The 12672-nt window shown below is 42.2% G+C and overlaps 1 protein-coding gene across 1 annotated transcript in view; it reads right to left on the bottom strand.

Moving 5' to 3' along the window:
- Positions 1-236: 236 nt before the first annotated feature.
- The window catches only part of RAPGEFL1 (Rap guanine nucleotide exchange factor like 1), a 50425-nt gene continuing 37989 nt past the window's right edge, over positions 237-12672 (bottom strand). Inside the window, exons 9-15 of the mRNA XM_075278285.1 lie at positions 9798-9976; positions 8703-8793; positions 7083-7133; positions 5119-5206; positions 4747-4811; positions 4404-4458; positions 237-2484 (exon numbers count right to left, since the gene is read on the bottom strand). Of these exons, the coding sequence (XP_075134386.1) occupies positions 2360-2484; positions 4404-4458; positions 4747-4811; positions 5119-5206; positions 7083-7133; positions 8703-8793; positions 9798-9976 (654 nt within the window). The 3' untranslated portion in view covers positions 237-2359. The remainder of the gene's footprint in view (positions 2485-4403; positions 4459-4746; positions 4812-5118; positions 5207-7082; positions 7134-8702; positions 8794-9797; positions 9977-12672) is intronic.

A 12672-nucleotide genomic window follows, 5' to 3' on the forward strand; every position in this document is an offset into this window, starting at 1 on the left:
AGGCGGATTTGCGAGGCGAAATCAATGGGAGCCGGTCAGTTTTTTTTTCCGGGAGCCAATTGTTCCGGCTCTCGGAAAAAAAGAAGCGACATTCTCATCCTTCAGGTGAATTCAGTCTCAAAATCCTGACCAAAAAACTAAGCATGAACTCAGCCCTTACAGGGATGAAATGGTCTAAAATGCATGCACTAAGTTCATACATAGATCCAAGAATAAAAACCACATGAAGAACAATACATGTTGTAAACGCAGTTTAATGGCTGAGTGCTTTCTCTATATTGCCTTTCCAGTGTTTCTAACCTGGGTCTCTTTGCCCATTTAAGTGCTAAATTTCTGCGGCTTGCCATAATAACCTTAAAATAAACAGATATAAAACATTTATACAGATCCTCTCAGTACAAAAAACCTTTACACAAACTCCAACATCGTACATGAACCCGTCCAGACGAGCTCTAACCTGATCACGCTATACAGCTTGAAAGGTACAGACGTACCTTTGGGCTACATAAGTGCACAGGTGTCTACATAGACCTCTATGAACATGAATACTTGCACACGTTACACCTATATAGATATATAGGCCTATATGTATAACAATGGGTATATGCATGCACACATCACGGCTTATCTGATGAAATGTTGCTATGCCTACAGTGTCATTTTCCATAGCAACTAATTGCACCTTTTTATTGATTAACCTTGTTTGATGTGTATTATGTATATTACCTGTGACATGGATCACGTCAAAATATAAGAAGAGAGATTATAATGTTCAAAGCCAAGCAAAATTCTCAGCTGAACCTCACCTGTAATGCAGGCAGCCATTGTGGAGGCTTAAACAACATTGTGGAGAATGGGGCCCATATGCCGAGGTTTTCAAGCTGAGTCTCTGCAGCTGCCGAGAGACTACAACCCCCAACAGCTGTAGAGCCACAGGTTAACCACTGGTCGATGACAATTGGTGGTAAGGTATAAACATGGCTGCCTACATTTCATGCAGGTATTAGGTGTATGGTAATGTCAAATAAGTGTGATATCCACTTTATGGCATCTGCAGTGGACATGAGGGGTGTGATTTAGAGACCTATGCCATGGATTCAGCTGGTCTATTCATGACCATACACTTTAATGTATACACTTTAAGTGATACCCTACCTCCACATACACTTCCAGCAATAGGGATGTTTGTTTTTGGGAAATTTCCTGTGTTGACCATACAAGATGACTGGAAGTAAAGGGTCATCACCTCCGTCTTACTCCCTGTCACTACTGTACAGCCTGCCTTAGTAACAGGGAACCTGTGTAGTTGAACATAGTATCTGATATGTTATACAGCTGGAGGATCTGAGCAGATTGATGTATAGTTTTGTGGGAAATAATTCAGTATACATCAATCTTTATGCGCAATCACACAGGAAAGGTTGTCAATCACTAAGTACCGCCCACTGGACTCCTATACACAAAAAGAGCAGAAAACTATAGCTAAGCATCCTTTGTTCTATATCATGCTGCCCTCAGGTAGGACGGCATGTATAGTGTGACAGATTCCCTTTAAACCACGAAACCCCACTTTCTTCTCACTTCTGGCTGCAAATATGGTTACTGCAGAGAGAATAGGTTAGGGGAGCTCTGCTTTTATCATGGGTTATGAGTTTATGAAGAATTCCCTGAATTTTCCATGTTTCAGTAGAGTTATCCTTTAACTTTAACTATACTATCCTCATGTCCACATTCTGGCTTTCTCCAGGCTTCATGTCCTTGTATACTGTAACATATATATTTAGATAATACACATTCGTGTGTTTTAGCTGCACAGGACAGCAAACCCTATGATTTAAATATACCCACTATACACCCACCTCCCAGAATACAACACATACTATATACAGCAAGATTTGTATGTTCCCATCAATACTTATGTACATAAACTTTTAGCCTGCGGAACTTCAAATGCAGGACTGCAACCCAATATATATATATATATATATGCATTTATATATAATTATTACCCTTCTATTTCCCCCCCAATAAGAAAATAGCACAAAATGGATTGTACATGTCATCTTCTTACAAAAATATCTCCCGGTCTATAACCTATCGTATAACACCCATTCTTCCTTCTGCAGTTCTAGCAGGTTGTTAGGGTGTCAGAAGTCTCCCTTATTAGTGCATTACAGCACGGGAGGACACTTATGTCCATTACTGACCAGACTTATGTAGCACAGCCTATATAACTTCTTCATTAGCATTGCATTTCCCACAATGCATCTTCATATAGCTATATCTGTATTCCTTTTCCAAGTACCCAGCATACAGCACCCTGTGCCATACACTTTATTATTGGCATACAGTGCTCCGGTCACTGTGCATTGGGTTCCAGTTTGTAGGACAGCTCAAACAGCAAGTTCTGATTGTCGATGACTTGGAACTGGCGCACGTAAGCTTTATTCTGTAAGTGAGTCGGGGAGACATCTGTGTCCAGCCCTAGGGTGAAATAAGAGGTAAGAGAAAAAACAAGAATAAAAATTAGGTCTATGCTTAAAGTGATGAGTACTGACAAATGTGATATCTGCAGAAAACTGAACATCAGTGTAATCCCAGGGTCTACCACAGGGTGGTGCCAAAAGTACAGTTATGCTTCTATTATACTTCTCCTAGGGCTAGAAGTAACACGAAGCCAGATCTGATGGATTTGATCACCATGACCAATTACATGTAGCAGTTGCCAATATAATTACATTCTCAATTAACCTAATAAAATTGAGCACTAACAACATTGTCATCATAGTGACTTGTAACTTTTTCATGTGGCCATAGCATTGGTGGCAAGTGGGGGTCCTTGGGTGTTCATATTGTGGCTCTTTGTTTCCTTTTACGTCCTTATGTGTAATGTACAATACATAGCTTCATGCGTGAACTCTGATGCATAGCCACATATTCTGCATACATGCACTCTGCTATGTTATACAGATAATGGGGCCAGTGCAGTGGACATTATACTATTTCTGGATCTCCAATAGATTATAATTGGTGATGGATATGGGTCAACATGGGACACTCAATGGAGGAAAGTTATCAAGCCCTGCACCAAAATTCACAAAATGTGAAAGTGGACACCGAGTCGGGGAGATCAGAATGGGAGCTAAGTTACAGTGACTCCGTTCAACCACGTCAAGGAGACAAGAGACGTCTACTAATAAATGGGGGTGCAGGTTTCAGACCCCCACTGATCTGATGTTGATAACCTAGAGTTTAGGAAAAATCATCAATTCTTTTTAGCCTAAAAACCCCTTTTAAGTAGAAGATAATGCTGGGTGCCATTGGGACGCCTCATGATTCTGTCTGTACAAGAGAGAAGTGCTGCTGCCAAAACCCCGTCCCCAGAGCTGGCTCCTGTACATGATGATGGCAGAGTAAGCTGGACCTTCAGAGGACAAAATTCTGCTGCTATTCTAGCCTCTCTGCTGCAGAAATGTACACAAATGGATGCAGACATGTCTTTTTTTCTGGAATGCGAAGAAGTTTCCCATGTTGTCATCTGTGGGCAGGAGTGATCATAGCTGATCTGGCCCTCTACCCACACTTCAGGGGCAGTCAACCTAGTAACCTGTGCCAGTCAGTGCGGCTATAGGGCGTGCTGGAGCAGCGGTCACTATCAGACCCTGGGCACCGAGGGGGTCCCAATGGTTCCTCAAGCAACATAAAAAATAACTATTCTAAATGGCAGAAGATACTGTAGGTAGGGGCCACTATACAGATTTTGTAATGGGGCTCTGGAGCTTCATAATGCTAATCCGTTCCCTGGCAGCATTGCAAACATTCTGAGTGTTAGAGGTCAACAGAGCCCCCGACCTGGGCAGCAGAAGGCTCCTCATAGTGACGGGATAGAGCGGAGCCTGAGGTGAAAAGAAGCTGAAAGTCAGCAAAACAAATTTGCTCCAACACGATGACAGGGAGAAAATGTACTGCTAGTAGCTGCAGTACATAGCTGTATAAGGGCATGGTTTTTGCTGGCCAAGTTGTGCCCATAATATTGACAGCCACATGCCCGGTTGCCCCAGAATGTGTATACTTTATTACTTTATTGAACCCCATTTTTTTAAAATTAATATAGCATGTATGGCACATCCTAAAAGTATATCCAATTCATTCTCCTCATGCAAGTCGATTTCTTTTATATTTTCACGAAAATAAGTAAATTGAGATTTCATTTTCAAGCAAAGTCGCCTCACCCTAGTACAGAGCCAAGCTGATGTCCACTAGCAGAGACTGGAGAGCTGCCTAAAGTCATTGCAATTCCAATTGCTATACTCAGCAAACTGGGACTAGGTGTGTACACAGCTTATAGACACTTAGGTGCAAAATGATTTCACACCTTAAACAAGGCCCCTTCATGCACTTACTCATTTGGCTGCTCCGGTATTTCCGCACAGTCCTCACTTTCTCTGCTATAGCGTGCTGTGAAGTGAAGAGAGAACAGTCACCATGACAACCCGAACTCCCCGTATCATTAAAACAAACGTTCTGTTACTTCTTCTAGTGAATATTTTTCCAAGTGAAAACCTTGTTTCATTAGGATATTTTTAGGGTAAGACTCACAGAGGGTCCTGATATTTAGATAGCAAATATTATTCTGCTGCAGAATGTATTGATCGTATAGAAGAGATCTCAACCATATGTGCTATAATTGAATTTCTTGTAGTAACATCAAAGCAAACAAAAGCGAGTTACTTTGCAAGGGCTCACCATTTTCTCCACATTTACAAGTCCATCGAGGAATGTTTTGCTTCCCTCGTGTAAAAATGTAAGGTCTGTAAAAAAAAAAAGAAAAAAAAAAGGGAAAGTGAACGACAGAAGTGACAGCTACCGTGTTTGTCCAAATATAAGACAGCAATATGGTATGCAGCAATACGGTAGAACGCCATGTATCTGTTCATCCGTTACTGTCACATAGATAACTGCAATGTCAGCTTCACTACAACACTGACCCCTGGTTCACATCAGCGTTTGGATTACGTTTGGCGAAGTCCGCATGAGGACCCCCCAAACAGAATACCAAACGCAACTGCAAGAGCTGGTGCAGTAAAAACACACGGACCCCGGATCCTATCTACTTACCTTTCAAGATAAGTGGGATAAAAGGGATTACTGGGGGTCGCATACGAGATACCATCTCACGATATGACTTATGATTCCTGCAGGGGTCCTGTGGAGAAGCCATAAGACTATTATTGGAATACAGATCATTATTCAAGTAAATTAATATTAGTTTAGAAATGTTCCATTTACTCTCAGGAATTTAGCGCAATTTATGGGAAATAACGGATCCATTATGCCGGGTGCTTTTTATTAAAGTTAATGGGTAACAAGCCCAAACCACCTGCTTAGCTATTTTTCTGTATTCCAGTATAATAAGGGTCATTCCACACCAAATTCTTCACCATTTTCCTCCGTGTGAATGGAGACTCAGGCTGAGTTCACATGGGGTATTTTGGACTGGAATTTGACGCGGAGGCCGCCTCAGATTCCGGTCCAAAAAACTGGCAGCTGCGACTGGATACTGGCGCAGTGCATCAGCATCCTGTCATGGCACTCCGCTCCGGATTAGGCCCAAATGAATGAGCCTAGTCAGGAGGAAAGAGTGTCTTCAGGTGGATGTCGTGAGGCGAATCGGCCTGAAGAATGAGCTTGTTGCTTCTTTTTTCCGGGAGCCGGAACAAAAGGCTCCTGGAAAAAAGAACTGACCGTCTCCCATTGATTTCAATGAGAGACGCTTTTTTGGTCAGGATTTTGAGGTGGATTCCTCCTCAAAATCCTGACCAAAATACCCCGTGTCAACTTAGCCTTAGGATGCCAACCCTCATCTCCATTAATATACAGGTGACAGGAGTTTGGACAGATCTGGATGCATTGTCTTATCTTAATCGAGCCCCACATATAACAAATACAAAAAACATAGAAAGGAATTCTAAATGAATGTCAGAGGTTTTACTTAAGATGGTATTTTCCCCTTGTCAATTTGTGCCACTGTTTTTGTTAATATGCACATATATTTTTGCTAAATATATATATATATATATATATATATATATATATATATATATATATATATATGCAAGAAGTCCTGGCTTTGCACAGGTATATTTATTTTTTATTTGTGTAGTGACCCTATAAGAATTGCCCAGTTTTGCACTCGTGTATTTTGTATTTCGTTTGTGTGTGTCTCTGCCCGCGACTTCATCTGCATGTTGTTGGCATTGATGATCCGCCTATATTCAGCAAATTGCTGCCGTCGTTGGCTTGCTTGCTCCTGCTTTTCGGCAGCTCTTAAGCTGTCCTTCTGCTGAACTTGTTCCTCACACCGTGCCTGTGATTGCTCCGGCATCTCAGCAGCTCGCTGGGACTCCATATAATGAGTGTGTTGTTGGTGTTGATGATCCGCCTGCTCCGGCGTTTCCACAGCTGTCAAGCTGGCCTGCCACTGAACTCATTCCTCCCGCTGTGCCCTTGATTGTTCCGGCATCTCAGCAGCTCACTGAGACGCCATATAATGAGCGTGTTGTTGACGCTGATGATCCCCGTCAGCTCCACTTGAGGAGAACTCTGTGACTTCTGGCTTCCTTCATAGCTCTCGTTGTTTTAGAATTTTGCTACAAATTAGATTTTATTTTTCCCGGCATGTTTAAAAGTAGCAAACTGCCAATTTGAATTAAAGGTGTTTTCCCATCCAATGTGTGAGCACTGCCTGGAGCAGATCAGATAATATGCAAATGCATGTAGGAGAAACTACTGAGGGTTAGCGTGTGTTTACACGGAGAGATAACAGACCTGGGACCTGAGATAAAGCTGCTGCAAGAGCAGTGTAATATAGTGTGAATATAAATTCATAACAGTCGTGAAGCCATTTCATTTACTGGGAGAAAAAGTAGCCTATGTTTTAATCGAGGTTACAATCTATCTATCTATGTGCCAAATTTTATTCAAATCCGTTCATCCGTTTTTGCATGATTGACTAACAAACATCCAAACACACAAACATCCAAACTTTCACATTTATAATATTTAGCTTTGCTGTAACTTACTGTTAAATTTTCAAACTTTCTAAAGAGATTCTTAAACTTTCCAGGTAATTTCTAGGAAAGAAAAATAACATTTATTAATCCATATTTATCATACAAAATCTTTCAACTGTGTACAATGTTGTGTATACAGACTCATATACTTTGGTGTTTATTGAACCTCATATCATCACGATGGACATATTCTCAGGTCTAGTGCTATCACATACACTGTGTTATTAAGGAGCCTTACATATAATTTCCTGAGCATGTTGTTCTCTTCTGGACAGGTAATTTCTTCCCTTGCATTCATGGAAACCTATGCTCGGTAGCATATCTAACAGCCAAAAGACAATGAAGTAACAAACTCTGCACTCCAGATTTTTCAATGCTCAATAATTCATTTATTCATAATTCATATTCACAAAATGACATTTTGGTCTTTATGACCTTCATCAGATACAACGCGACAGTGGAATTTTCTGTGCTACATTGTAAAGCGGCAAAACTACATAAAATACTGGCAGCGGGCGATGAGGATTCCAATGTTCTCTAAGTAGCGATTGTGTCTCATGAAAGTCATAAGACTGAAACATCAACTTCTGGATTGTCTATTGAGAATAAAAATAAATTATTGAGCTCTGAAAAATCTGGAATGTTGAGTTGCTTTCTTCATTGCTATCTAGCTTGCGACCCTACTTCAGTAGCAAGAGTAGCAGCAGGGTGCCATTCTCTTCTGTTTAAAGAGGACCTTTCACCACCTCCACCAATTCTAGTTCTTAGCATTTGTGAATAGGAACTGCTCCACTGATTCCAGCACAGTTGCAATTTTCTCACTAGCCCCCATCATTCCCAACCAACAAATGCAGTTAGTTTTGGTGCCTGATGGGCTATTCCGACCTTGTAATATCAGAAGGGCAGTGTTAAGCCAGATGGCATGATTCAGAGCTTCAATCAAAGGCAGCGAGTGTCAGAGTTCAGAATCACACCCCATGTCTGCTCCTGCCTGACACCGTCCTCCTGACAGTGCAGAGCCTAAACAGCATATCAGGCACCAAAACTAACTGCTTGGGAACAGTGTAGGCTAGAGAAAAAATCCCAACTGTGCCAGAATCAGTGCAGCAGTGTCTATCAATTGATGTAAATTAGTGGGTTTTTTGGAGGTTATAAAAGGTCCTCTTTGAAGCACAAAAGGGTTTTCCTGGGTTAAAAAAAAAAAAAGTTTTTCTAAACAACAAGAGTCCAATGTAAGCAGACCCTTTCGTTGAAGCGATATAGAGAGAGGCAGTTGCCTGGATCAATATCTGAGTGCCAGATCACCATGTCCTTTATCTCTGCAGAGGAAGAGTCTCATTGATCATGAGAGTCCTATATAGTTGGGACAGATAGCTCCTTTAGGCCAGCATTACTCTGTTTTGTGTAAAGAACATCATGCTACATATACAAGTCTAATGCATTCACACAAGCGCTGTCTTAAAATCCTATAATGTCCAAGCACAAGTGCAGTCTGCATGGATTTTACACTATTATGTTTTTCATAGGTCATGTATACTGCTTTTGGTGGGCCTTTGGGACCTGTACTATGATTTTTGGAGTATTTTTTATTGCATTGTATCTATCATATGACGAAGGAACTCATCTTACCTCCCAGGAAACACGTAAGCGGCTCACAGCACCATTGTCCAAGCCCATCACTATAGCAAAAAAGGATAGGAGGTCCTGGTTCTGTTTACAACTGTGGAAAGTCCAGGTAAAAAAGATAATGAAAAGGGAAGGTCATAAAATACAGAGAATGAGAAAATACAGAGCTTTTAATAGAACAGTGATAGTGGGGGCAGGGGTGAACCTGCCCCTCTCGCCGCCCGAAGCGAACGACAGAAAGCCACCCCCCCACACTTCCCCGGAAGGAGGGGGCATGGCGGAGCGGAGGGGGCAGGGCTTAGCGAAGGGGCGGGGCTTAGCGCCGTTCGCAGGCAGAGAGCAGGCACGGAGAATACCTGCTCTCTGCCTGAGCGTGAGGGGAGGCTGCCGGAGCAGCGCTGCTCCAGTGGCCTCCCCAATCCACCGCTCCGTGCTAAGCCAGTCCAGGACAGCTTGTCCTGGACTGGCTTAGGTAAGAAAAAATGCAGCCCTCCCTGGGGCCCTGCCATAGCGCCGCCTGAAGTGCTCACTTCAGGTCGCCTCATGGGAGGTGCGGCGCTGAGTGGGGGCACAGCCTGCTCTAGAGTGGCCCCTTACCATATGGCCTTAGGTGGAATAAAGTGCCACAGCAAGAAGCAAAATGTATTTATATGGGGTTATATGCATGAATACTTCATGACTTCCATACTGCTATCATATATGGTAAAACAGTAGTAAGGTGGTGGGTCCTGGTACACTGGAGTTTAAGAGCTTCCAGCAACAATTGCAAGTATTCTTACAGACAGCAATTCTAACGATAATAGTCAGATATAATGTCTAGGAAGAACAGGGAAAGTTACCCCTTTAGGGTAAATATTAGAGATAAGCGAGTACTGTTCGGATCAGCCGATCCGAACAGTACGCTCCATAGAAATGAATGGATGCACCTGCTACTTCCGCTTTGACGGCGGCCGGCCGCTTAACCCCCCGCGTGCCGGCTATGTCCATTCATTTCTATGCGAGCGTGCTGTTTGGATCGGCTGATCCGAACAGTACTCGCTCATCTCTAGTAAATATGGATAGGTATTCAGTCAAAAAGATAAAGGGCAAAACACTCACATGGCTGCAGTTTTGATGAACTTCTTGAGAAGTTGAGTGCGTCTTGCAGGCGCCTCACAGAGCAGAGTCTGAGTACTGACCCAGTGCTGAACCTCACTACATCTTTGTAAGAGTAGCTCCAGATTTGCTGTCTCCCTGCGTCCTCGCTCCACATGGAACACGTAGTCCACAAACTCCAGCTATGGAGACAAAAGATCATTCCATGATAAAATCGTCTACCTCTTACATGGTATTCAGTATATATATATGGTATGTACAATGGTTTTTATAGCGTCAAAGCAGCTTTTAAACGAAAATGAAGATAATTTACAAATAGACATGGTTAAAAATGGAAGGTTGAATAACTTTAACTTTGGATGTGTATAAAGAATAAAACATAATATAACAATATAGTTCATAAAACCGAATACAGAAAGACAAAAGTCAACAGGAAACCAGAATTCGCTTTCATTGTGAACACAGAAGGAAATTTACATTAATATCAGTACAAGATAATTTCCTTAATTTTGATTTACATTGTGAGATGTTCAGAAGTAGAGTTTTCTAGGTAGGAACATGTAGGGACACAGCATAGTAGTAGTTGGGCGCATGGTAATGTCACGGCTTTTACTTCTTGGCAGCAATAGGTAACCTCAGTAGCAGCGGGATCTTTTAAGGTCATACTAGTGACTTGTAAGAAATTTTTTTATTTTATAGATCCAACAAACTGAAATAACTGTGGCGCTCCCTGCTGTGAAACAATATGGTGTCTGACTAAATCATTTTCTGACCTGCTGAGTTGCCGTTGCCCCCTCCCAGCATCTTCCAGGAATTCAGAATTATATGCACTGCTAAACCACAAATTATAAGGCACAGTTAATTGTCGAGAATGTTTGTTGTTTTCTTAACTTCTTAAGCAATGAAAGAAAGAAAATGTTGGGTGAAGAGCCAAAGTAACTCAGTAACACTTCTGCCCCATGCCAGCGTCTTCAACAGTAACCTCATAGCTAATAAAACCGCCAAATGTATTAGCAATTGTCATAAAAAGTACTAAAGGTCATTCGTTTCTTCCATTTGCCTAGCAGCAGGTTACGATATTCTCCACTGAGAACACAAACAATCAGCTGAATGGATTGTGTCTGCTGAGTCAGGAGGAAAAGCTGGTGACCGATCGCTACTCTGGATTTACGGGCACCTTTACAACAAAGCTTCATTTTAGTCCAGAAAATAGAAAAAGCTGGGCACTCACCGTTGGAAGAGTATAAAAATATTTCAAACCTTTATTTCAAACATCCATGTAAAATACAATACGGGAGGAGCTACACCTGGTGTAGGAGAGCACGCCTCCCCCAGGCGTGCCTACTCCCGTATTGTAATTTACATGGATGTTAGAAATAAAGGTTTGGAATATTTTTATACTCTTCCAACGGTGAGTGCCCAGCTTTTTCTATTTTCTGGACTGTATATGGACTTTTTTACTTGCTGTGAGCACCACCAGTGAAGTATATGGAATATACTCCTGACTTTCCATATCATAATTTGTATGCCTGCAGAAGTGCCACCTCATCCGGCGCTCGCGAACTGACATTTGCTAAAAAAATGGCCTGGGCGCATGCGCAGTAGCATGCGGCTTCTACTACGGCTACTGTACATGCGCCAAGGCCATTTTTTTTTATCAATGTCAGTTCGCGAGCGCTGGAGGAGGACGGGACCTGAGGACATCGGAGGAAGAGGAGGCGTGGATGAAGAAGACAGCGCACCCTGAATGCCCACCCATTGTGCACGATGCGTAAGTAGATCACATTCTTTTTTAGGCTATTATTTTAAAACTGGGGGTAGTTTAATATAACATTTACGGTGCCTGAATAGCCTTTTTAAAGGCTATTCACGCATATGTGGGGCTCTATCAGTATGATTTTGCTGATAGAGCCCCTTTAAAGCTTAATTTTATCCCAGAGGGTCTAGCTCGTCTAAAGGTTACCATACAAATTAAACAGAAGTAGGGTGATGGCTGAACAATCACTAAATGGGTTGTCCAGGAACTGAACAAATCACAGAGGTGTTCAGGGAAGGTGGATATAGTCAGGGCCGGTGATCGAAGGGGGGCAAACTGGGCAATTGCAGGGGCCCCCTGGCGATGGAATACTTTCCCTATTAATATAGGTAAAGTATATGATGGAAGGACACTGTGTGTAGCTGCAGCAACAGCTAACAGCAGGAAGCTCCACTCAGCGCTCTCAGGAGGCTTCACACCCCCCCCCCCCTTCTCTGGCTGCCCACCAATGAGAGGGTGAGGAGAGCCCAGGAGGCGGAGCTTATCCCTATACAGAAGATGGACCTTGCGAAATCCTGACATTACAGCCTGCAGACAACAGAAGGAGCAGTGGAGAGGTCAGCAAAGTGAAAATAAAAAATGACAGGTACATGCTGGGGTTACTACTGTATGCCTATTAATGTCAGGCATTTGGGGTGATTAATTTAGTTTCAGTAACTCCATGTGCCTCACATTATTATCAATTAACCCTATCATGTCCCTCACATTAACCCCTGTGTGCCCCATATAAGGGTTACTAAAATGAGAATCTCCTCTGACATATGGCACCAAAAGCAAGTTTCTATGTTTTATAATACCGGAGATATAACTGTTTGAACCAACATTCCCCACCTCCATTTTCTCTTCATCACATACAAGAGCCTATATATACACACAAGCCTATACACATATACAACTAAAACTTTAACACTAAGCTAAACCCCTTTCTCCTGCCTAACTTAATTTACTCCCTTTAAAAATAAAAATGTATATTTACCCATATGGCTGAGGCGATCATGTGACTTCCCCATGCACATTTTCTGATTTCCTGGTGGCGTTCCATTTTGCTGTTTCCCAAGATGG

The sequence above is a fragment of the Leptodactylus fuscus genome, chromosome 6 (genome assembly GCF_031893055.1).
Source record: "Leptodactylus fuscus isolate aLepFus1 chromosome 6, aLepFus1.hap2, whole genome shotgun sequence".
Lineage (NCBI taxonomy): Eukaryota > Metazoa > Chordata > Amphibia > Anura > Leptodactylidae > Leptodactylus > Leptodactylus fuscus.